Source organism: Psittacula echo (genome assembly GCF_963264785.1).
Source record: "Psittacula echo genome assembly, chromosome: Z".
Lineage (NCBI taxonomy): Eukaryota > Metazoa > Chordata > Aves > Psittaciformes > Psittacidae > Psittacula > Psittacula echo.
In genome coordinates, this window is record NC_137742.1 from 66,411,431 (window position 1) to 66,437,236 (window position 25,806).

The following is a 25,806-nucleotide window of genomic DNA, read 5'->3' on the forward strand; positions in this document are numbered from 1 at the left end:
GCTTAATTTGGTTGATGAGCTGTATCTGAAAACTTATGCTGATCACTGTTGCACGCATTTCTTTCTGACAAGAGAACCAAAGATTTGCTAAAGTGTGTGTCTTTCTTCCTTTTTTTTTAGTGAACTGGTTGAAATTCTTGTTATATTGGAATTTTTTGCATTATAATAAAGAACATCTTTGTTTCTTCCTTTAAGTAATTGTCATCTCTTCATAAAGAGTTTTATAGCATGGGAGAGAGGGAAGGGTGGAGAAATAAGTGATGGAAAAGAGTATTAATTTTTTCCTTATATTCTTATTTTATAAAATCAACATTTTCCTTTATTAAGTAGTCTAAAAAGTGGTATCTTAAAAGCAGAGAAGTGCCTTCAAATGATGATACATTTTTGATTGAAACAGAATAACAAATTGAGTAATCCAGTAAGGAAAAGCAAATGTTTTCAGCAAATGTTTCTTGAATTAACAAAATTACTTCAGCTTCAGTGTAAGTATTTTTTAGTGTAGCATAAGACTACCTGTTTTTCATTCTTCTAACAATTATTCTCTGTATCTCCAGTGCAGTCATTGTAGCTTAAGTGAATCACAGCTTTTCTGGATTCTCTTTGCGCCCAGATATACTAATTGTTGTGGTCATCTAAGCTTAATATATTCCAACACTTTTATATGTAGTGTTTGTTTCTTCAGAAGCTGATCTTTGAAACAAAAGCTTGCTCTCCTTTTAATTTCAAATACATTATGATCTTCTATTATATCAAAACTTTAGAAGATTGAACACGTAAATATTTCCACCTCTTCAGTTGATGAGTACGCAGCAAAATTCTGCAGTAGTTCAAGTTAATGTTATGTTGCTAACATGATAGCAACTGAGATTATTGGTTTCAGTTCGGTAATATAGATTAACTGTAGCACTTACTACTTAGCATGACCTACGTATGATTTATTGTAATGGTTACTGATAAATGGAAGATTATGGTATGTTGGTGTTTTTTAAAGGGAATACTTGATTAGGGCAAATGATTGCTGTATTACTCACTGACTAATTGTATTACCTTTTTTGCAATTTTCTTTTACTTCGGAAAAGCTATCCATTCCAAGGTAGATGGAAATAAAGCTTTACAGGCGGGTTCAGGGGCTTGATGTGGATTAGGAATATGACAAAATGTCATCATATTGTATTATAACTTCAAATGGCAACCTGGTAAACAAAAGATTGGAGGGAAGGGGAAGAAATCCTTTTGCTTCTTCATCCATGGGGAAAACATAAAAGACTTGTCTCTCTTCAAAATACATCCAAAGAATAGTTTCAGAACTATGTTGACGAGATCACTAGATTTGTGGAAACATATAGGAAACAGGTTCCTTTATCTAGTCGAACATATAGGAAACAGGATCTGGGAAGATAAAAATATTTTATCACTTTATTGACTGAAACAGTGCTTCTGTGGTTTTAAATGAATGTGTGATTCTTTCTTTATGTACTGAATTGCTGTACATACATTATAAATTTAGATTCTATTTGTAGGCTTTGTGTTTCTTAAATCACAGATGTAGCTATTTACTTTTTTTAACTCTGTCTCTTTTTCAGGTATACTTTTACCTAACATAAAACCTTTAAAAAGGTAAAAAAATCAGTAAAGTATAATAATAATTATTTTTTAAAAAACTAGTTTACAGCCCTAAATAGTAACGTAAGTGAGGGTCGAAAGCTGTCAAACCACCTCAGCAGGGTGAAAAGACTTACTACATTGTACAGTAGTGAATGTTGCGCTGGTTTTTGAAGTTACTGCTCGTACACTGTATTTCATGCAAAACACAGATTGGTCATTTTGCCAAGGAGCAGAGTAAGAAGACTGAGGCTAGAAGAGGGAGCAAAAAATGACATGGAAGTGCATTGCAGAAGCTGTCATAAGATCCTCAGCGTGAGACCCTTTGAATGATGTGCTTTTAGAACGAAAATGAACCCGTGCTCAAAGGAGCTCTCAAGTGATGTGTTTTCCAATGGAAAGATCTGATTATGTGATGCAGGTTGTAGTGTCCCATGCTTTGGGATTCAAGATAGCAGAACTGTAATTTACTGCAAATTAGTAAACATGGTTTTTATTTTTCTTAGTCTTTCAGGATTCCTTTTAAAAATGTTAGGTTCTTGATTTATTGTAAATATTTTATAGAACAACAGCCTATGGCACTAAAATCTATACTTATGGACTAACAAAGAAAGATAACTGTAGTGCATAAGGAATACAAATACTAGTTTTTCTTTTGACTTTGACTTAAACTCCATTGAGTTTAACTAGGAAAAACAGAAAAGTCATTGCTTCAGCTTATTGTGCCTGTCTAGAAAAAAGTGATGATACCCCTACAGGCATGCTTTGAGCAATGGCTTGGGCATTTACCCAGTTCATATATCGCTGTCATAAAGAGTCAGTTTCTGTTCTTTTGAAGTCAGATGCAGTGATGTAGGCTTTTTGCGAATTATTCACAGGGAAGAAAAAGTCTTCTGTCTCTTTTAAAACAGAAAGAAATGCCTGTGTTGTATTTTCTCATAATGAGATAAAGGAATATTAAAATAATGTCCTAAATATGAACAACTAATTTAGATTATTGCATGCTGCAATTAGGATCTGCTTTACAAAAATAAAATCCAAATCCAAAAGTAATTAAGAAGTAACATCTAAAAGTAATTAAGAAGTAACATTATCAGATGTGAAATTCATTTTATGTTATGTAAAGATTGAAAGAGCAAAGTGTATACATTATAATTCACTTTAAAGGTTTGCATGTCCTCTATGTGTCCATATGTCAGCAGCCTGTCCTACAGTCTGTTTCCAGTCCTTCCAGCTACTGTTATTTTAGAGTGGAAATGTATGGCTTCTTGCTTTGGTGTGAGAGAACTCATTCCAAGGTATGTCCAGCAAAATTTGGAAATGATTAATACTGTGTTGTGTATGTTTGATTTTCAGGGTAACTCAAAATTGTTTAATTTATTTGAATTAAGAGAGGTGTTTCTTGTGCTTTGGACTTAAAGTAAAGCAAACGGTTCTAGATCCAGGGTTAATTCAAAAGTAGGTTCACTTGGGTATTTTTGTTTGGGTTGGTTTTTTGGTTTGATTTTTTTTTTTCATAATTGACTATGATTTGTTGCCATCATCAGTATCAGTATCAAGGCTCTGAGCCCAGATATTTATGCATATCAGACAACTGAGATGAAGAGAATTTCCTGTTTTCTATATAAGCGCAAAGTACAAGAACCAGACTTGGAAAGGACAAACTGTAATTTGTCTGCGACTTCTTGTCTAAAGATATTCTTGATAATTCTAAGTTCTTATGAATAAAATCTTATGTAGAGAAGAGTTTTATGGCAGAATGTGGAGCACTTCTTTGTCTTGGTTTTTTTTATCTCTATTTTGTTAAAAAAAAAAAAAAGGTCAGTGCTAAAATAAGTTTCTTAAATATACATAAAATAGCATCCTATCCATACTGTCTGTTGTCTGGAGTACGTCGTCTTCTCTTCCCATTAACTTTGAGAAGATTACAGAGAGTTTGCTTTTCAGACATTTGACATCACATACGTTGAATATGTGACTGTTTCTTTACCTTCCTTTTTCCCCTTAGTTCTGTACATGTTAAGTATGCATGGGTTTGTCTATGTGCAAACAAATACAGACAGCTAACCATAGTGTCTGAGATGACACAGTTTCTGTTAGATTTACCAGGCTGTTTGGTAAGATTAAGTCCTTCGTTTTATTTTTCTGAATCATTGTAATTATTGGCGTCTGGACTGAAATCTTCCATCACAAGTAATCAGTACGCATTGAAAGTCTTCTTAAATTTCAGGGAAAAAAAAAAAAAAAAAAAACAAAAAAAACCCCCAAAAAACAACCAACCACAAAAACAAAGGGAAAGAAGTGTTTTGCCAGGGCTAATAAAATAAATTCAGTCTTGTAACTGTTGTGCTGCAGCTATTTCTTTTTTACCTCTTCCCCCCCCCCCCTTTTTTTTTTCTTTTTCCTGTAGAGTAGACATTGGAAGTTTTATTACAGTGAGATACTATTAGACTGGGAGAAATGATTGCTCTGTACCTGAAACTTGATCCAAACTTAGCCAGATAACCTAGGAAAATCTCTGTTTATCCCAATGTTTTTTCCAGCCTGAAAGCAAAATTCTTCTAGACTTTTTTTTTTTCCAGTGTGTTACAAGAACACCAAGGAAAGAACAAGACACACTTCTAAGTTAGTCTTTTTGTCTGAAAGGAGTTTCAGTGATACAACTGAGCTGAAAAAGCAAGACTGCTGTCATATTTTTCTGCTGTTATTAGTAAGTCACATATAGGATAGGCCATGTTGTTTCTACTGAGAAATAGCAGAGTACGTACTCTGTTTAAGACACAATTCGCTTGCATTTCTCTGTTATTTTTGAAGCTTGGATTTCTCTAGTTGTGTAGGGCTTGGATTTAGTCAATCTGTAGTCCTATGATACTTGTCTAAGTTAAGTGATAGGAAATGCCTTCTCTGAGACCTGAGACTTTTATCTCTATCCCTTTGAAACTGAAATTTTCTGAGTGTCTGAGGTGCCCAGTAGTTTTGGTTTGAATTTGAAAACTCTTTTCAATTTTAAGTAGTTAACCTGAATGCACGGCTTAACTTAAGAAAGGCTGAGCAACACTTAGTCATTGTGAAGAGTGACTTTTTGGACCATCAGCATCTTTTTCCCCCTCTATTTTTTATTTTGAAACAAAGACCTACTGCTGTTATCTACTGTAAGATATGAAATGGAAATCAAGTTCTTCTGAGGTTTGTGCTGTAATCAGTGTACCCCTAGAAGTTTCATGATTGCAAGTTTTTCCAGTAACATACTGGCTTTTTGAATCACTTGAGTTTACTTTATGTTAAAACTGCTTTGAGTTTTCCAGTTACACTGCTAATGCAAACATAGATTCTGTAAAGAATGGTTGTATACTGTAATTATATCCTTATAGGTTACTCTGTGGAAAATATGTTTACATTGGATGTGGCTTTCTACTCAACAAAAAGAAGAAAGTAATAAAAATAATATTTTAGCTGCAGCACAGTTTGTATGTAGAGCTTCTGCCCAAGAACTCTACAGCATTGAAATCAATACAGTTTGAAAGACACTCATGCAGCTGATATAATAACCTCTGAAATACTAATGAACAGTTATCACTTCCATTGGGAAACTGTACGAGTCCCAGGCATAAAAATGGTCATTTAAAATGTCTTTACTAAGCACCGCACAATTCTGCAGAACTAAATCTCGAGTAGATCTTGCTCCCTAAATGGTAATTCTATCTTTTTTTTAAAGGTCAGCTCAATTAGGTTTTGGCAAGATTGAGTCTTCAGTGTCTCTTAGTGTACTCATCAGGACACATTGGCTGGTAGTTTGCAAGTCTTCATGAGCAAAATGGGTTAGTAATACATTGGTACCAGTACAGATAGATTGTCCTCATCACCGCATAGACAAACCCTCATGAGAACTGTTCAATTCTTTAAGCACTAGTGGCATCATCTGATGAAGTTGTATTCCGTTAAGCACTTGTATACAAGGGAGCAAAATGTCATCACCTGAGTGTGGCTGCATTTCTGTGATACAACCTCATCTGTTCCGTCAACTAGTTTTGCTCTGATCAATAAGCAGTTTTCTGTGGCCTTTCACTACTGTCAGATGTCATTGAATGATGTAAATACGTGTCAGAAACTAGGAACTTGACAGCTCCCCTAGACTAAAGAGAAGTGTGGGAGGGGATGTACTGCTAGGATAGGATAGACAGAAATGACAGCTGATCTCTGCTGTGTATAAATGATTTGATATTGCTACATACAAGATTTTTCATTTTCTGTGAGCATGCAACAAAATGACTGTGGCTTGTACAAGTCAAATCATTCAAAAAGACTGAAGAGAAAAAGAAGGCTTTTTGTCTTACAGGGCAGCACTGACCACAGTTTTTTAAATGGCCCACTTAGAAGTTACCTCTTACTTTATTTTTGTCTTTTGATACTAAGTCTTCAGTCCTACTTGCTGTTAAAATGAAGGAAGATTAAATAAAAATAGAAAATGTTCTCCTAGGCAGCACACAATAGTAATATGTTATTTATGCTAACATACTCTTTCAAAGCTCCAAATAGTTAATTTCTTCAATATTTCACAACAGAATTGAAAAATGGAGGGCTTTTGATTGGTTGGGGAAGCTTAAAGAACCTCAAAATTGACAACAGGAGAGTGAAGAACAAAATAGTTGCATTCTGTAGTGGGGAATTGTAGCTGAAATGTGCAATATTTTTCTCATTTGAATTTTTTTTTGTCATACTTCATGATTCCAATGAGGATCAACTGTCACACGAAATAGTACAAAGAGGAGAAAGATTAGTACTATTCAGTATTCCACTTATAGTTAGCTGTATTATGAGTCTTACACTGTGGAACAGACTCTAGCTCCAGTTTTACGATAAGAAGTTTACTATGCAAGCTCCAGAGCACAGTCTTCTGGGAGGAGAGGAAATTTCTATAATAGCTGGTTGGAGCTAGATAAACATTTAAGCTGTTTTGACAGGAGCATGGCATTTGGCTTTTTGTCTGGAAGGTTGGTTTAGTCCTTCCTATGCAGCATAGACATCCTATCTTTACCAGGTTTGCTACTGCACAAGAAGGAAAACATGGAAGTTGTGAGTTTGAAGAGAAACTGAATATATGAATAAAATGAAATGTTTTTCTAAAAAAAATAATGATTTTAGTATCTAAAGTGACACCTGCTAATGCGCTAACAGATTGATCTGTAGTCTACCCACTTGTAATAGCAGTCTCACTGAGCTTGCCTTCCAACCTGCTCTGCTGGCCACTGGCAAAACTGCTGAGAAGATACGGGTGTTATCTTTTTGTGATGTTACGTACATGTTTATACAGATGTGTAATTAAGTACCAGTCTACCATATCCAGTTAAGTATTTGCTACCTTAATTATGCTATCATAATTTAGTATTCTTATCTGTTATACTGAAGTGTGATTTGTATGAAAAAAAGCTCAAGAGCCCTCAGATTTGGTACTGTGCTTCCACTGTGAGAGGCTTGGGCATGTGCCATGTGGACAGTGCTTTTGTACTGGGGATTTGGTTTTCACCAGTCACTCACCATACTTCCCATGTGTACCAGAGTGTCTCAGCTGAAACACCTGGTTTCAGAGCAGGAATCACGATTCCCATCGACTTCTGGAGTCCTCAGTTTGGGCTCTCAGTTATGCATCATTATACCATCATTATACCATCACCTGAGGGGGTTTCTGCAAGGCTTTCAAACCTTTTTCCTCAGCTGGAAAACTTAGACCAGGTTTCTTGAGAGGGGCATGAATCTTAGTTAAACTAAACCAGTCAAAATTAACTGTATTCTCTATTTTTTCAGACATCAGCTCTTTCTTCTACCTTTCCTTTATATTGTTAATTATTTGATGCGAATTACCTTTGTATTGTATACAAGGAGTGGCTAGGTGCTCTTCTGATGTTACACATTTGTACCAGTGGAAAGTGATGCCAAGTTACTAATTGCTACTCTGCTAGCATACTTTAATTAATTTACTGCATATGATGAACTGTTGTGGTGAGGCTGTTGGAGAGCTCTGTGTGGGTTGATGTTTATTATAAATCAGAAAACAATTTTAGTTAATTTCTATTTTGTTATTTCTCTGTTTGGCTTATGAACTCACTCAGAGCCAGTATTTTTTGCCTTGCAAGTGATAAACATTTGTCATTCTTTCTGATACATAAAATGACCAAAATGGTTTTACAGCAACCCATAGTGTGTGTAGAATAATTGTCAGAAAACCAGAGTACTGTCAAGGTGTAGCTGTTAAGTGGGACGTCTGTTACTGACTTCATTGTGGATATTACCCACTTCTTTGTAGGACAGAAAGGGAAATTAAATCATTACCCAGAAGGAAAATATTCCAGCTGCAGTCTTGTGTGTCTGGACTCAGCCATCTTGAGAACAGCTACTGAAATTCTCTAAAAACTAGCAAGAGGGTTCTGCTACAACCTAGTGCCTTCCTGTGCTTTAGGACATTTCTTGGGTTTAAAACAATTACTGCATATTTTCTACCTATTACATTTTTTATGTAATCACTTTTATTTTACTTTGAATACTTGGTTGCTAGAACTGACAAGTCAGATTACGTATCTCATAGTCCAGAAAAACCCCTCCAAATACTCTAACCTCCCAAATACATTGAAAATCCCCAAATGAAGAGGGGAAAAATTACACTTTCCCATTATTCGCAGTCCCACTTTTGATATTTTAAAATCTCTTTCTAGAGCTGTTTCTGCAGCAGCGCTGAAATATACTTTCAATTCCAATACAGTGCACAGCAATATAAACATTAAAACTCGTTTGTGATAAGAGGGAGTTGTGTGGTTACCCCAAACATATACTGATCATAGTGATTTTATATATCATTCTGATTTTTCTCTCTGTGTATTGTATATTAAAGTAAACACCTAGCCAGGTTTGGGGTTTTGGTTCAGTTTTGGGGTTTTGTTCCTTTTTTTTATTTTTTTTATTTACAGATTTTGCCATGTTTCTGTCACTTCAACTCCTTGTTCCTTATTAAGACTTCAGAGATACAAACCAGTAGCTCAGTAATTGCTTTCTTGAATCTGCCTTTAATAATTACATTTAGTAAAGCTGTATCGAAAATTAGAAAGGCAGAGACTAATGGAAAACTAGATTTTTCACTGAATTAGAAAGCAAGACAATCCATATATTGACAACATTTCAAGTTGAAACAGATCAGGAAAACTGTTTTGGACTGTCTGTGCAAAGAGGCAAACACAGGCCTGATGTGCAGTGGCATCTGCATTTTATACAGGCAGAGAAACTATAAGAGATTTCATGTAAATAGGTGTCTTGAGAGGGGACAGTACAAATCTGATTTGGAAGCAAGTCACTTGAGGTTTTATTCAGTCAGAGAACCTCTTTTTTCTTTGCATTAACAAAAAGTCTAGAAAGTACAACTTTTCACTGATTAAAATACCTTGAAATGGAAGGTGAGGAGAAGAGGAAACATATTTTAAATTCTTATTTTAAATTGGATCATAATCTGCAGAATAATGTTTGTTGAGGTTGGTATGAGGTCATTGTAAGCCAGCTTGTATGAAGGGGGTAGAAGAAAGAATGAATAAGGTCATTGTTTAGTCATTACTGTGACTTTTCACCAAAAACTTAAGGCATTTGAGTTCCCATTTTAAGAACAACAAAACCATGAAAAATATTTTCAGACTTCTATTCCTGATGTATTGAATATTTTAAATGCCTCTAGCTATAAGCAGGCAATGTATTTATTTATTTATCAAGCACAGTGTGTTCATTAATAAATGGATGCTTTGTGGTAACTTAAAAATAATAAAAAAAAAAACAACTCACAAACAAAAATAACCCAAGAAAACAAACCAAACAACTTTAAAAGGTATACACATCTTGCAGGTAAATAGGTCATCTCTCAGTTATGTATTTTTAGTTGGATCTTAAAGCTTATGCTTACAAGATTTGTATTTTAAACCCCGTTTATTTACTGTTCTGTCTCCACATGCTTTCCCTTTTCATGTAGGAACTGAGCTGTTTTGTTGACAAATGTAATTTGTGTATTTTTGAGGTTCTGTAGTGTTTTGAGATTGGGATTTGCTTCAGTTATCTACTGAATAGGCACTGTGCCTAACAAAGGTTATTTTACTACTGTCAGCATTTTTGGAGACCCTTATTTTACCCAACAGTACAGTCACGCTTACTTGCTACACATTTAATAATAGTTTGCTTTGACTGCATAATGCTTTCTTCTGCTGCTTTTTAGGACATTAACAAAATTTGGTACATGTCTTGCCCAAATCTTTGCAAGGTTTGGATCAATGTGCATTAGCAGAGTGTAGATCCTGTGATTTTATGGCACCCTGGAGCAATTAAAATAAACATGGAAAAAGAGAGTTTTGCTTATGTAAATGTATACAGTTTGTTTACTGGCTATTCATTTTACTGTAAATTGCTGCTGAATTTTCAATTTCCAGTATGTTTGATTGAACATAGGTTGATGGTTTGAAGGCTTCTGAACATAGAAAAGTATTGATCTTCTCTTGCTAGAAACTTCACCTTTAATCCTAATCATATAAAATGGAATGTAAATAGTAACTTTCATTGTGTTATATACACATCAATAAGTATGTAGTCTCAAGTGTATGATTAATACATGCTGGTGATCTGATGAGCTTTTTCATTAATCCAGCAACTTTTATGACATATTGAGAGCTCTAGTTGTTGCTAGTTACCTCTAGTTACCTTTTGAACCTTTGTTGAGGAAGTATGCTGTACTGTTCAGTGACAACAGCAAATATTCACGATTAGATCACCAGCAGTCTGAGAAATTTCACTCTTTGTAGAACCCATAAAAGCTAATATTAGCCTTATTTGGAATGGCAATAATGAATGTGTAAGAAAGCACTGCTGAAGTCACAGAGGAAATGGAGAGAACCACAAAGGTGATGCCAGCTTGAGATTCCCTCCTGGCTCCTCTGGGATTGCTGTTTGAGCAAACAAGCATTATTTGTAGTTTAGGAAGGATTTTGTCTGTGGTGAATGAATTACTGTTTGAATGGTGACTTGTCGACCTGACTTTTTTCCCCTGTATCTGGTGGGAAGGATGAAAGGCTCTTAAGAAGATAAATAGTGTGAAGCTAATGGGAATATCTACTGTCTCCCATCCCACCCATCTTCTTCAAAATATTGCAACAGGATCTTCACAGAAACAACAAATTCAGGATATCATCTGATATCCTAAATCAGAATAAATTTAATCCTTCAAGATAGTTACTCCACAAAGCAGAAGGGCAAATTGCTGCCTAATAACACAAAACTCTACAAATCTGTGACAGAGTAAAAGCTGGGAATACATAACTGGATCTTCAAACTGTCAGCCAAAAAACGAGCACAGAGAAGCAGATATTTTTGTCTTTCTACTTTTCCTCCTGAGTTAAAAGGGGTATTTCATAGGATCACAGAGTCATTTAGATTAGTAGGGGCCCATGAAGATGTAGGCACCCCTCACCTCACCCATGCTCAAACAGGGCCAACAAAGGTCAGATTGCACAGGGTCTTGACCTATCATGTTTCGACTTTCTCCACCACCGCTTCAGGCCCCAGCTGCAGTGTTTATCCAGTGGAGATTTCCTGATGAAACTATTAAATAGTCCAGATTTGGCACTAGATCTGTCATGCTCTTACTTTCCTAAAAAACTGAGTTTTGCATGCAGTAATTTCCCATTGGTTCTTTTTTAAAAAAAGAAAATGAAGGGGGGAAAAAATGTTGTTTTCAGTGCAAAGATCTGGGAATGGGATTATGCATTTTACATTGTTTATTTCTGATGGGTAGCATTTTGCAAGCTATTTATTTATTTCACAGTTGGATGTCATGACACATGCTGGGGGAAGACTTTTTTTGAAACCCAGCATGTTGGGTAACATGTAGATAAAGCAACAACTGTCCAAAAGCATTCAAGTGCTAGGGGTTTTTTTCTGAAATTGTTTTAGAAGTGTTATCTTGTCACAGTAAACTGCAGTAATAATTAATATCTTCCTTTAAGACCATTATAAATCCTATCAGTCTTTGCAGTCAGCAATCTTATGTTCAGTTTTAGTAGGGCATTACAATTTCATATAGAAATGATCATCAAGATCTTAGAAAGCTAACGTGATACAGGAATAAGAAAATGTCAGTCTTCTAACACTAACAGTTTTTTACCTACACACTTAAATGAAGTGGTTTGCTCTTTTTTTCTGTGATCTTAGAGAAATTAGAGGAGTTTGTTCTACTTTAAAATCCTCCACTGGTTTCAGTATTTGTTAGCAATTGCAGTGATTACAAAGTTTGAGGAAAAATAACTTTTTTTCCTTTTATGTATTTCAAGAATACCAGAAGTATGAATACTATTTGATGATTTTTCACTTGTGTAGTGTCAACGTATGCCAAAAACGCTGTCTAGAGCAAAATTCTGCAGTGGTTCATAGTTTTGCAGGTTAATGTCTTTTTTGAGACTTCTCTTACGAGTTAGAAGAGCAAGGAGTTGTTTTTCCCTGAGACTCTCTTTCCTCAGGTAGAAAAATCAATACTGCATATTCTGGAATAGCTTTTCTGTTTCCTTCTCTAGCTCTTTACCCTAGAAGGAGGAGTTGAGATATGTTGGGTCTGTGTGTAGGGTGGTCCCTGCAAGGATACAGCTTCTCATGTTAAAATAGCTAGATGGCAGTGCATGTAGGAGCTGACTTCAAGGAGGCATTTGAGTTTGTGTGTGCACTTGCCAGGTTTGGTGGTGGGCTTTTGGTTTTCTGTTGTTCTTGTTCTTCCCCCTGCATTTTACATGCAATCCTTATTGAAAAGCCTTCTTGACAAAATCAGGAAGAAGCGAGTAAGTGCCAGAGTTAGTTTCTCATGTCCTGAAATCAAGACCTGTACATGTACATCTCTGCTCTGCATCCACTGGTCTCTGAAGGCTTGGCATTTTAACCTAGGAAAAAGCATGAAATAAATTGTTCAGTGTTGCAGAAGTACTTGGACTATAGATCTAAAGTTTCCAAAGTGACTGTGATGTTACCGTTTGCCTTTATCTTGAGGCCATACTTTCCATACGTATGTTTTTCCTACCTTTTTAAATGTTTTTTTTTAATTCTTACATTGAAAGAGCCCTAAGAGCATCATCTCCAGGGCTCATTTGTTCCCATGACACTGTCAATCCTGCATGCTGAGCTGAAAAGGTGCTCACTAGGGAAAAGTAGCATGTAACTGACCGCTGCAGGTAAGTATGTACAGTGACACTGGGTTACATTGTGTGAATAGTTTAAATGACACTTTGAGTACTTAAGTTCACAACCAGTGTTTCTTAACAGTTTCTGCTTTTTCTACCCCATAACAGGTGACTGGTAATAAAGGGAAGGGAGTACATCATTTGGATAGGTACTGCCCCAGACATATGATCATTGCATGTGGAGCTTTTAGGTCCCTAGTACGGGCCTCTAGACTAAAAGGTGTTTGATATTTTTTTATCTACCATCTGCCCCACCAGCAGAATACTGTGTGTTACCAATGGGTTCTCACAGTGAATAGATCCAGTGACATACTTTTCTGATTCATACATGATGAAATCATGCATTCCCTTCAAGGTTACAGGAGCTGGACTACTTCAGACTAAAAGGCCCTTCTGGTCTTCCTTGGCCTGCTTTTTTTTTCTAATGGTAACACTGTATGGTCTTTTCAGGTGGTGTTCCGTGTGCCATAGCGTAGATTCCTGTCCAGCATCTCTTTCTCACAAAAACTAAAAAGCATTGTCTAATCTTTTTTCTGCTCCCTAATATCATAGTGGCTCCTGAAGCGTAGAAAACTACTCTGTAGGCGTTAAATTTACCTGAGCTTTGTGGAGATGCCATAAACATGCAGTCAGTAGGGATGCACTGTAAAAATAACAGAGCACCAGGAATGCTGATGCCGTTGGAAGACGTACATTGTGCACATGCTTTGTGCCAAGTTTTGTTAAGAGTTTGTTCCAGAAGTTTATGGGTTAGCCAGATTTGCCTCCCAGCTGTCTTACTGGTTTTCTCGTCCTAGTCCTGAGGGAATTTGTGTGAAATGGCATGGGCTTTCTTTTGGGTTGGGTTTGGAGGTTTTGATTTGTTCTTTCGGCACGTGTAAAGTAAAATATATTTTTCTTTAAGTTTGTGTTTGGACTGTCTCAGCTGTAACTTTATAAAAATATTTTCTGTCTGAATCACATACCTGGTATGAAAAATCGAAGCTCAAAAATTAAAGGTTGGCAAAACTATATGTAACTGAGAACAGTCTTGTAACAGAAAATATTAGATTATTATAATTATTCCTAGCACTGCCATTAACTTATAATATGTTTTATTAAATTAACTCCATCTCAGGTCCTCTTCAAATGTTATTGAGATGTTAGTTAAAAATAATAGTGTGTGTGAGCTGAAGTATGAAACAGGAAGGATATAAGATCAATGTCCCGTAGTTACCCATTTAGATTTCTTACCTGTGAAAATGTATGTGGGTGAAAAGAAAAGTGGGGACAGAGGCTGTACAGAAAGATGAGCAACTGCTGAGGCAGTTGAAGATAAGATGGCACCTTGCACACATACAGGATAAGTTGCATTTTTTCTGCACTGTAATTAGAGAAATGGCACTTTCTATAAATACATAAAAGAATCAGCTTTCACTGCAACTAAGAACTGAAAGTGAAGTGAAGTTTACATTCTTTCTGCAGGGAGGCACTGGAGACTCACAATAATAGAGCCTCTGTAACAAAAAAACCCATTTGAATAAGTTATTTATGGCAATGTTTTTGTGAATAGAAAAGACAAATTTTTTATATGCATCACAAAAGGTTAGAACCAGGAAAATGCTGAGATTTGGTGAGGTTTGCATAGGGGAGTGGAGTTTTCAGTAAGTTCATAATAAGGCAAAAGGAAAGTTTAAAGACTCAGAATGAGGGAAAGAGTGATATCTGTGACAGTATTGCATTGTATCTGTAGCGACTTATTATTATTTTCGATAGTACTTTTGAATTTGTCCAATTGAATTTAGAGGTTTAGGTAGGGGAATTGGTTGTTATCTGCAGGTGATGAACATCCAGAATTTTCTAGTAGAGTTAATAAAGATTTCTTTTTCACCCAAGAACCAGGATATGAAATGTGACTCAAATTCCAGCTAAAATTTAATATATGGATATTATTTCTTCATTGTGCTGTATTTAGGAATCTGTAAGCTTTTTTTACTGAAGTGTTCAAGACAGGTTAGTTCTTCAGCAGCCTGTGCTTGGCTGTTTCTAAATTTTTCTTCTTTGAGGAAAAAACAGTCACAGATTTTTAGACTTGTCAATACTTTTTTTGACTCTGATGCTTCTAGTTAACATTTGAAGAGATTGGCATACTGGGTTTTTTTTCAGTTCAGGTGACAGTCAGCAATTAAACATTTAGTACAATTTTCGATCATCCGTTGCCTGTCACTTTGTTTGCAGTATGCATGTTTTTATCTTCACGTTGCCATCATCAGACTTGATTCATAACTTAAAATCTTTCTGAAATGTGTTGGATACATAATACTTTATCTGCCTGAATACATGTGCAGGCATGTGATTGCTTGATGTTTTGCCTCACTGTCTTCCAAGTGATTGAGAGGCTAGTTGCAAATTAACATAATCCTCATTGAATCAATTTTAATTGTCTTTCAAATGGTAAATATTTAATTGTACAACCAGTTCTGATAGGTTATTCAATCTTGTATCGCAAAATTGCTAATAGGATACTTTATATATTATCCTGGATATTGGTTTATGTTAGTATTTCTACTGGCTTTGAGCCTATACAACATGTTGAGGTAGTCTCCATAAGTGGTTTAGATGTTGCCTTTTCTCAGATGTGTGTTTGAGTCAAATTCAGTGCTGCCTTAGCTCTTCCACTAAGGCCAATGCAGTTCTCCTTAAAACTGCAATTCAGCTACTTGTTGTGTTTTATTAAGTAACTCTAAGAAAAGAAAATTAAGAAATATTTTTTCTCTTCCCCCAGTGTGTTGTGCTCAAGTCAAATCCAAACCTTCTGCATCCCTCTGAACTTCACACTCACCCTTGCTTCTCTTTGTGGGACACCTGCGCTTCACTGACCGCAGCTCCCACAGATATACCTGGTTAGAGCCAGGCTGGCTTCATTGGCGCTGACCATTGTCCGGACTTTGACACCAGTTTTGCATCTTATGCTACCCACCCTGCTGCTACTGCTATACTGCCAGCAGTAGCTGGAATAGTTTAAATCTGGTTTAGGAATATCTGCATTCACTGTGGACACTAAGCCAACTAATCCCAATGCTTAAATGAAGGATCTTTGCTAAGGTGCACAGATTTTTAAAAAGGCAACATCTTTCACTGCTTTGACTACCACTCTTGAAAAGTGGTTCAGATGAACTACTTATGTTGACAGATAAAGTGGAGCAGAGACTTCTCAGATGGGTTACTGCAGAGACCCTAGTAAGAAAAGATGCAAGCTGGGTATGTGGTATTTCTTACCCCCAGTATTTACTCACTGTGAAGAATATAGAGCTGATTTTAATAGCTTGTGTGTAATGTAATGTGGCTAAATACTGTTGTGTTTCATGTTCATATGTGTTTAGTTAGTCACTAGCAGAGAAAAAAGCCAAATTCACATACTATGGTAGACATACCATGGAATATAAGACATGCCAGCTCCTTTGGCATACAATGCCAGGTCCTTTGAAGTATAGTGCTTATCACGCTGCTGTGCATATACTGTTTTAATGTGTTCTTTGACACATATTTGACATTTTTGTTTCTAAACAAAACATCTGTGCTTTGGAAGTCTAAGGTGACCCAGGCACTCTGCAGACAGCAAATACAAGGGTAAGCAAAGTAATACAGTCTTAAACTTTCTAGAAATAAACTTAGTTTTGTGTCTAGCCTTTCAATAAAAGGAGTTTTTTGGAGCTATTTTACTGCAAGTGGGGATCCTTTCATTGTCATTGGGAATTGCATCCTGCCTTGGGAAGTGGGAGGACTCTATAGAATCCAAATAAAATAGCAAAGGATTTTGTGACAAAATAGAAAAGTCCTTATGTTTCATCAAACTTAGACTTTTCATGTAAATATACTTTCACCATCAGTTATTTTTTTGCAATATTCAAGTGTTTTATCCGAATATACTATTTCTATTGGAAAGTTAATCTTTTCCATAGAAAGATGCATGGTTATTCTATTAGTAGAACACTTCTGATAAGAGACATTGAGATGGTCCAGGTGAACAAATAGAGCAGAGGAGGCTGATTTTTTTGTTTGTGTGACTGTAGGCATTAGCATTTGTTAGGAACTTTCTCCTTATTCATTAAAAGATTGGCACATTTTTCCTCGAGTTTGATTCTAAGGATGTCAGCAAAATAGGGGACCGCAGTACCAGGGAAGTCTTAAAAGGGTATCACCTGTGTAACAATTGTGCTCTTCAGGGCTAACAAAGAAAACTATCAAAAGCAAGTCAGATCTTGTAGCTTCTTGGTTAGGTTACAAATTAGATTTCCATAGTCAGTGTTTCTCTGGCAAGGGAGTGGCTTGGAAAGCCAAGTAAGTTATTTTTCAGGAAATGACAGAGAAGTTCCTATGGGATTTTATGAACCATGTGTCTGGAAGAGATTGGTTTAAAGAGAGTTGAAAAAATCAGAAAACTACTTAGTCTTATATGTCAGCTACTCTCATTCAACAGTGACAGCTCCATAGAAGCCTCCCTCAAGCTTCCCATGTTGTAGTAATTACAAAACTGTCCCTCTGGGTTGCAGTATAATTTGTTTCACTACCTCTTCCTCTAAACCCTGAGAAATATGACATACACTTCTCAAAGGCCAACTTCCCATCTTCAGAAAGAATATCCCCCAAGTCCTATGCATGCCTTTTGCATGTAATTCCTGCCAACACTGTGCCATTTTATGAATAGAGGAGGCCCATGCTGCAAAAGTGCATAGGAAAAGGAGTATCCTTGATTATTTTGTAGTATTGCTGGGAAAGACAAACTGCATTCTGAAAGGTTCTTAAAGAGACTCGAGTCTTGTTTAGATAGCTGCTTAGTTGCTGGTACAAGTAACACTGGTGTTAGTGAAGAGACAGCTTTTTCAGTAAATAAATGGCTGAAGGTTACATAAAATTAGTAAAGAGGCATCTTATTTTAATAATGAATATCCAAGTTAGATTGCAGTAACATGAGATTTAACAGGAGTTAGTGAAACAACATATTTGTCCTCTCAATGGGTTTATGTCACAGTAGAAAATCTATTTATTGTAATACAAAAATAGTAGGGCTGCTTCTAGGAAGGGTCAGGTGACTGCTTCACACATGCTACAGCTGTTGGGAATACTCTCTAGAAATCCTGTAGTGAACATTTCACTTCTCTGACATGGTGTCCTTCACAGACCTGAGAAAGCAACATCATAATTGCATAGTGCAAAGCCTTGATTTCCATAGCTAATATAGACTTCTTGTTCTATAACTTAATATTGTACGTTTGTAATTGGGACTAAGTGAAACAGTCTGATTTCGTATAACAGACATGACACAGCTTAGGCTGCGGAAGGGGGCTGTTTGTGGTTCTTAACCAAATTTTGAGTTGACTTCAGGTAAGGTAAGTACATCTTACAATGGGTAGTGTAATGGATATGAATTTCTTCGGGGTCCTTTTGTAAAAGTGAAAAGAAACACTTGTTCTGAATAGAGCTGTCCTGTTGGAGGTCGAAGCACAGGCACATGCAGTTGCCCAGGCCAGCTAGTAGGTGAAGGTAGCTGTGAACCCGCTGCCTTGCCTGTGAGGACCAGTGCTCCAAATGACTGCGGTAGCCACGTTGCCCCTCTGCAGCTCCTGTTTTCTGCCTCCTCTTGTGGCCGTCAGGAAAAAGGGTTCAGCAGGTGTGAGGGCTGCTGCTAGGGAGGATGAGTGACTGTCAGCTCTGTTCCTGTTCAGCCTCCCCCCACTCCAGCACTCTGATTACTCTCAGTTTCTAATGCCCAATGTTTCACTTTTCCTTTGCTGTCTCTTATAGCCATTTTTCATCCTTCCTTAGGACCTCAGCAAAACCGAATGAAGCAAACAGGGGTCTTGAGAGGTGTTCTGCATTTTTCTTTACTCTGCCCCTGTTTGTTTCCTAGTTCCATAGCAGGAAGGGGACATTTTCCTTGTGGGAAGACCATGCAGGAGCTTGTGTAGGGGCTGCTCCTGTAGAGTGGGGAGAGCAATTGCTATAGAGACGAGGCAAAGGTGACTATAAGCAATTTGCCTATGGCACAGAAGGCCTTAAGTCTCAGCAAGGGGTCATGGTGGCGATTAATTCAAAGTAGAATGGGGGAGATGTCCCAAAGTAAACAGCAGATGCAAGACAGGGAAGTGTCAGAACTTGGGAGAATGTCGTTTGAGAGAAAAAGGGAGATTTCCCTCACTTCATGCCTCCATGATCCATGTCAGCCTGTCTCTGCGCCTGTGAGCTGCCCTGTGCCCACTACAGAACTGAGTTTTGCTACTCCCCCTTCCAAAGTATGAAGTCAGAATAAGTTAATTTGTTTTGATTTGAGGGATAGCAAGATTCAGTTTTATCAAGGCTGCTCTGAAGTTTGAGTTGGCTCCAAATGCTGTACTTCTCTCCGCCTCTGCTGTGGAGGGCAGAAGTATGGAGCATTGCCATGAGGCACTTACACCCCTGATATACCAAATGGCTGCTATAGCTACAAGCAGCTCTGGTTACCACCACCCCCAAGTGCTCTTACTGATTCTGTGGAATATTATCTTCCCCTGGATCAGTTGGATGGGAATAGGTTTAAAGTCATCTTTTGATCTCTGCTATATGCCATAGTCTTGTTCCAGTTATACAACAACTGAGACAGAAAATGTGCCATTGTCTGTACAATAATGAAACACTGAACACATGGAAATCTGATTAGTGTTTCATGGACCGTAGCTGTCATTTCATTTGCTCTGGAATTCCTTTCATACAGCCATGACAAAGGTTTAAGGTTGAGTTTCTTGACACTTCGAATGCATTAGCTGTTCCTCAGACAAAAGCTTGTCAACCATACTGAAGCATCTAAAGGGATGTATTTATTTCTGAGAGTAATATTTTAAATAAAATTAGTGTTATTAAACTTGGTCTTGAGAGAGAAAAGCACAGTACTAGAATTTTGTGGGATTTTATTTCCTGATGAATGTTAGGCAAGTGTATCTGTTTTTTGTAAACTTCTCTTTTTCTGCTTCTAGTTTTTGTTTCTCCCCATTCTGAACAAGGCTGCCCATTTCTCAACTGTGATTTTTCAGAAATTGGTATATTTTGGAATTAATTTTTCCATGTATAAATATACACAATATTATATTTATTTACCATAATTGTAAACTGTGTAGTTAATATATTTTCCGTGAGTGAATATGAAAGTGCAATCCATGTATTTCTTATATAATAGAAAACCAAACTGAGAAGTTAGTGTTCTTGTTAAGTTTTCTCCCTACTCCTGGTCATGTTTGTCATTCTTGTCTGGCTTTTGTTGAACCAATCATTCTGGGCTTTTTGAGACAAAGTTACTAAAGCTGCCTGTTTTCATATCAAATTAGCAGTTAAGAGATGTCCTTTTGTATCTAGTAGAAGCATTTGACATAGGTAAGAGCTGAAGGAGAGCAGTATCTATGTTATTTACCACAGAGTTCTTGAGGTACACTTAAGACATTGGTGGGCTTATAGGAAAGCATGGGTAGTTTTTAAATGTAAAATCATATAAATATGTCATACTGGTTCCTGTTTTGTTCCATTTGTGCTTTTTGTCTTGGAAATTCAAAGTGATAGAGTACCAATTGTTTGCCCACACATAATCCAGAGTAGTTACTACATTGTACTGTCCAGTTTCTGCAGCGAGAAACATAAGTATTCTTGTAAATAATGAAAAAGGATCATTAAGAGGTTTACTACTGATCAGAAGCCAATAAATTTGAGAAAATGGTAAAATTAGGCATACTTGCTAACAATAACAAATGAAGAAAATAGTTTCCAAGATCTGAACAGAATCTGTATCATTGGAACAAAGTGGAAGCAAAGAAGTAAGACAAAAAAAATTCAGGGTTTCTTATAGGACTTTTTAAAAATCATATCTAAATCTGTTTTGTAGTTGGACCTGAAAATTTTTACCATAGGATTTCTTCTTGAAGAGTTTTCACAGGTTGGATGGTTATGAATTACAGTGGCAGATCTGCAATTCTGCTAGGCAAAATATCAACATTATTCATATTGATATCCAAAGGTGTTTGTCCTATACTTCATTTATGTGGGTTAAACTCTGTTGGAAGAATGCTTTTAATGGATAATGATCTTCTGGCATTGTGCATATATCTTTAGTAACTGTTCTGGCAGCAACCAAGAAGAGTGAGACATTTCTACTTTAAGAGTACTCATAAAGAGTTTTTTAGTTGGTGTTTTTATCTATGGTCTGTTGTATCCAAGTCAGGATGAACTGCAAATCTTTCAGTGTAGTGTAATTTCTGGTATTTCAGTGACTATTGGAAAAGCATTTTACTTGTCTTATTCAGTGATTAATTGTTGCATTTTTCATTTAACTAACTGTCACTTATAAAAAGTCATATGTCTTTTCAGAGTTATCTGTTCATAGAACATGAACATTTTTACAAGAAAAGTAATTTCCTTGCAGTGTTGCATTTTTTCCCCCATAGTTCTTCCGTCTTTATTTTGGCACTTTCATCTGTGTTCACCAGTTTCCTTACATTGTTTTTCTGTCAGGCCTGCAATTGCTCAGTTAAATTTGTATGAGATTTGTCTATAGCTATTTTGAATCCATGAAGAGATCCTATCTCTCTCATAAACTAATGTATGTTTCTGTCTTTCACACAAAGCCATGTTATTTTATAAAATAGTGACGCAGAAACTCACTTCTGTGCTTTTAGTTTGCTCTTGTGAATTGTGATCTGGTAAACAGGAGGCAAACCTAGAATTTATGCTGTCTGAATAAAGTCATTTAATAATATGAAGTTCGTAAACACAATATGTGTTATCTCACTTACTTGCATTTCTGGGTTTTAAGTTGCTTTATAAATCAATTCAATGTTTAGATTTGCATTAAATGAAAATATTTACAGAATGTCTGCTTATACTTCTGAAACATAGGTGCCACAGTAAGTAGATTAGAAGTGCCATCTGCAGGGGTTTGTTTTCAGACAGTAATTTTCAGCTTCATGCATAGCAGATCTGTTGTCTAGTTTTGTAAATTTTAGATGGCTGCTAAACCTGGATCCAAGAGCTTTGAATGGTAGGAGGCAAACTTAAAGCTTCTATACTGTCACAGGCATTTGAAGGTGTAAAGATAGCAGATTTGTGGGTTTGGAAACTATGCCACTGTGCGTGGGAAACTGTGGTTCTCTTTTCTTGTGTCTTCTGTGAAAGTGACCACCAAATATATTCTTTAGTGTCATGTTGGTAGCAAAAATTATAAAACAGTAACTAAAACTTTAATAAGATGAAAAAGGAGAATGAATAAATGCTGCATATTTTTTCGGTGTTCTGTAGCCAATTCTGTAAGTCCTTAATCAGTGATGAAACACAGAACAGAACAGATACATGCTTTGAAAAGAAGGTCCACAGAGAGATTTATATTTAATTTCTTCCCCATATCCAACTATTCTCCTTTAAAAAATGTCAGGTTTATAGTCTTCAGAGAGAGAGACATTTCTCTGAAGTTGCACATATACGACTAAAATCAAAATGGGACTGTGCAAGCCAAGCCATGATTCACAAGAAAGTTACCTGTCAAGGGAGTGCTTATAGCTGAGGCAGGAGCTGCTTGCACTTCCCCAGATTGCTTGGCAAACCCTGTAGCCAACAGAAGTGCTAAACCAACAGTGGTGTAGTGGCTTTTAGCTGACCGAGTTGTAAGTAAGAATTATGAGTTGCTCGTGATTCCTGGAGATTTAATATCAAGTTAATTCAGAATTGTTGTAACACCTTAACTTGTGACTCATCGTCACTTCTCATGTAGCTAGTTTTATATTCTGTTATCCATTCTTCCCACCAAGATAACTTGAAACTCCCTCAATGCAGTAGCTTTCATGTGCAATCCAAAGTGTTTTGTTCCTTGCAGAACTATTTTTTTTATACAGTGTGTAGAATATAAGATGTAAATCATATTTTCCTCTCATATAATTAGGATTAAGTCTCAACTGAAGAAAAAAGTCCACATTAATTTTTCTTTGCATGTGATTCTCTTTACAACTCAGAACTTACAACATATTCCTTAGGGTCCCTTGGAGTTTATTCATGTGTAGAGGAAAATTGTTTAATAGCCAATAGCTGTTCTCTCAAAATAGGCTAAATAGATTAACAGAAAGGCAGGGGAAACAGTGCGCCCAAATAAGGTCATCTGGTCACAGTGATTAGGACACAGAAGTAGTCCTTTTCAAAAAGGTAGAATGTAGCACAAATTATTACAAGGATCTGAACTAATTTTGGTAATGTAAACATTGGTGTGAAATAACTGCAGTCCCATCCTTACTGCATGCAAACAAAAGTAGATGCATTTCAGACTGGATTTAATAAAATGCTGTCTGTTTCTAATGTGGTTTGGCTAGCCAGTGAAAACCATAGGATTTTGACCTGTTTGAAAGGTTCTAGTGGGCAGTACAAAGTGTTTATCCAGCTGTGCATGTTGTGACAGAAACAGGCATAAGCACTGTTTGTGAATTTATTTCAAACAACTTTTTATTTGGCCTAAGTTTTGAGTCTTGATGTAATCGTGTGTCACCTTTTCTTGCTTTTCTGCTGGTTTTGCCTTTATTTAATAGACTGTGTTTTCTTGAGCACTTCAAAATATTTCGCATCAGTTGCCCTCAGAACTGACCCAGTGACCTGAGAATCAAGAAAATGTCATGTTAGTGACTACTAATTAGTGGATCCAGAGAGGATCTTCTCCTGGCCTTTTAACCTTCCAGAGGCAGCAACAAAAGCTGTCACATGTATCATACAAAGAAAACAAGCATTTGCCATGTTTGGGAGTTTGTTCTGGTTTTTTTTCCTAGGGCGTAGATGGTAGCACAAGCTCTGTTGAGACTGTAGATGAATATGTTAGGAGGAAATAAACCAACAGTAGAGCATTTTCATTTATTTCTCCTTTTCCATGCGTAGCATACTTCTGTTACCCAGTTCTTACTGAACATGTCTGTGCAAGTAACATTAATCTCTGTTTTATTATTTATAATTTTCAGGTCTTTAAAATAGAGGTGCTTATGAGTGGAAGGAAACATTTTGTGGAGAAGAGGTATAGTGAATTCCATGCACTTCATAAAAAGGTAGTAATTTTCTTTTTAAGATGTAACTTTGTTTTGCCTTAGTTGTGATGTTTTCCTTTCTCAAAATTGTTACTATATATGGTTTATCTTAAATACATCTTGTGATTCATGAATCTGGAAATAAGTTCCCAACTAACTCGGATTCTTCTTTTTGTGGAGGGGAGTGATGACTTCTCACATTACTACCTCGCCTTTTTTCATTACTGTTTACAAGTTGCATTGCTAAAATGCTGTCTGTAGTATGTTGTTTTTTCTTCTTGTAAAGTCACAAAATAAGACACATTCCTATAGTAAATAAATATGTTACTTTGTTTTATTCATTTAGGCAAATAACTTGTTAGTTCTTTATGTTGCTAACCTGCTATATATAAAGCTGAAAAAACAACTCGTATACACCAGAAACTAGACATGAAAAAGACTGAGTAGAGCATCTCACTCTGCTGCTCTTCATATAATGAATGTGTTATAAGATACAAGATATCTGATAACCTTGTCTCCTGAATCGTTGTAATAATGTGTAACAAGGAACTCAGTACTTTCAAGTCTGGTTATCCACTAATTGTTCAGCTGAAGGGCTCATGGAGGCCAAGTGTTGTGAAGGAAAATTATGGAAAAGAATTACAGCCTATTGCCAGAGGTGGACTGCGATGAAGAGCTTCAGTCCTTCATTCCTAGGACCAGGGTCAGCCGGACATCTGTTGGTTTGTAGCTCTCAGTGGCAATGAAGTTGTGCACACTCAACTGCTTTGACTGATACTGCTTGCCTTAAGTATGGAAAAGCTTCTCTGCAAGCGACAGAGAAGAACACAGGAGTTTACAGCTCCTGCCATTGCAGTGTAAGAGTTTACACACCAGCATGTATGCTGGTGGTCCTGAATCAGCTCAGGAATGATCTCATTCAGGGAAGAAACGTTATACTGGTGGAAGACAGGAGGGCTTTACCAGCCATATATGGGTTATGGATATAAGTAACCTCATGTCAACAAAAGGTACCTATTAAACCATCAGTTTGTTGGCCCTCAAAAGTCCAAAGGTATATTTTGCTTACCTGAACTGTAATTAAGATGTGCAAGTATTTCTTGCCTTTTTGCTTCTTGGCCCAGTTAAGGTATCAGCTGCCACTTTTTAATATTTCTTTGTTTATTGTTTTAATTCGGATGTGTCTCAGATATTTCCCCCCTTGCAGAGATTATACAACTAAGTTAGGAAGCATTTTGAGAGGAAAATCAGGATTTATATGCTTAAAATGCACCCTGCCCATGATTAGAATAGAATATTTTCGGTTACCAGGGACCTACGAGGATCATATAGTCCAACTGCCTGACCCCTTCAGGGCTAACTAAAAGTTAACACATGTTGTAAAGGGCGTATGAGTCCAAATGAGTCTAAAACACTGATACATCAACCACCTCTCCAGGAAGCCTGTTTCTCTGTTTCACCACCCTCTTGTTAAAGAAATGCTGCCTAATGTCCAGTCTGAACTTCCCTAAAGCAGCTTTGAGCCATTCCCACATGGCCTGGGACTGGGTACTAGGGATCAGAGCTCATCACCTCTTTCTCCATTTCCTCTCCTCAGGAAGCTGTGAAGAGCAATGAGGTTGCCCCTTAGCCTCCTTGTCTCCAAACTAGACAAACCCAGAGCCCCCAGCCACTCCTCACAGGACGTGCCTTCCATCCCCTTCACCAGCTTTGTTGCTTTTCTCTGGACACATTCAAGGACCACATCCTTCAGCTGTGGGGTCAGAGCTGCACACATTGCTCAAAGTGAGGCTGCACCATCACTGAATCAAAACTTGGCTATTGGATTAAAAAGTTATCGAAGGATGAGCAAGGAGACTGGATATGTTGTGTGGCTCCGTAAGTTTATCCTTCACAATGAAAATTTCTAAAAATAAAAC

At 36.8% G+C, this 25,806-nt stretch overlaps 1 protein-coding gene across 1 annotated transcript in view; it reads left to right on the forward strand.

The window, feature by feature from the left end:
• SNX24 (sorting nexin 24) overlaps positions 1–25,806 on the forward strand; it is a gene marked incomplete at its 5' end in the record, with an annotated part of 94,039 nt that overhangs the window by 22,751 nt on the left and 45,482 nt on the right. The window contains one exon of the mRNA XM_080637833.1: positions 23,825–23,908. Within this exon, the coding sequence (XP_080493959.1) occupies positions 23,825–23,908 (84 nt within the window). The remainder of the gene's footprint in view (positions 1–23,824; positions 23,909–25,806) is intronic.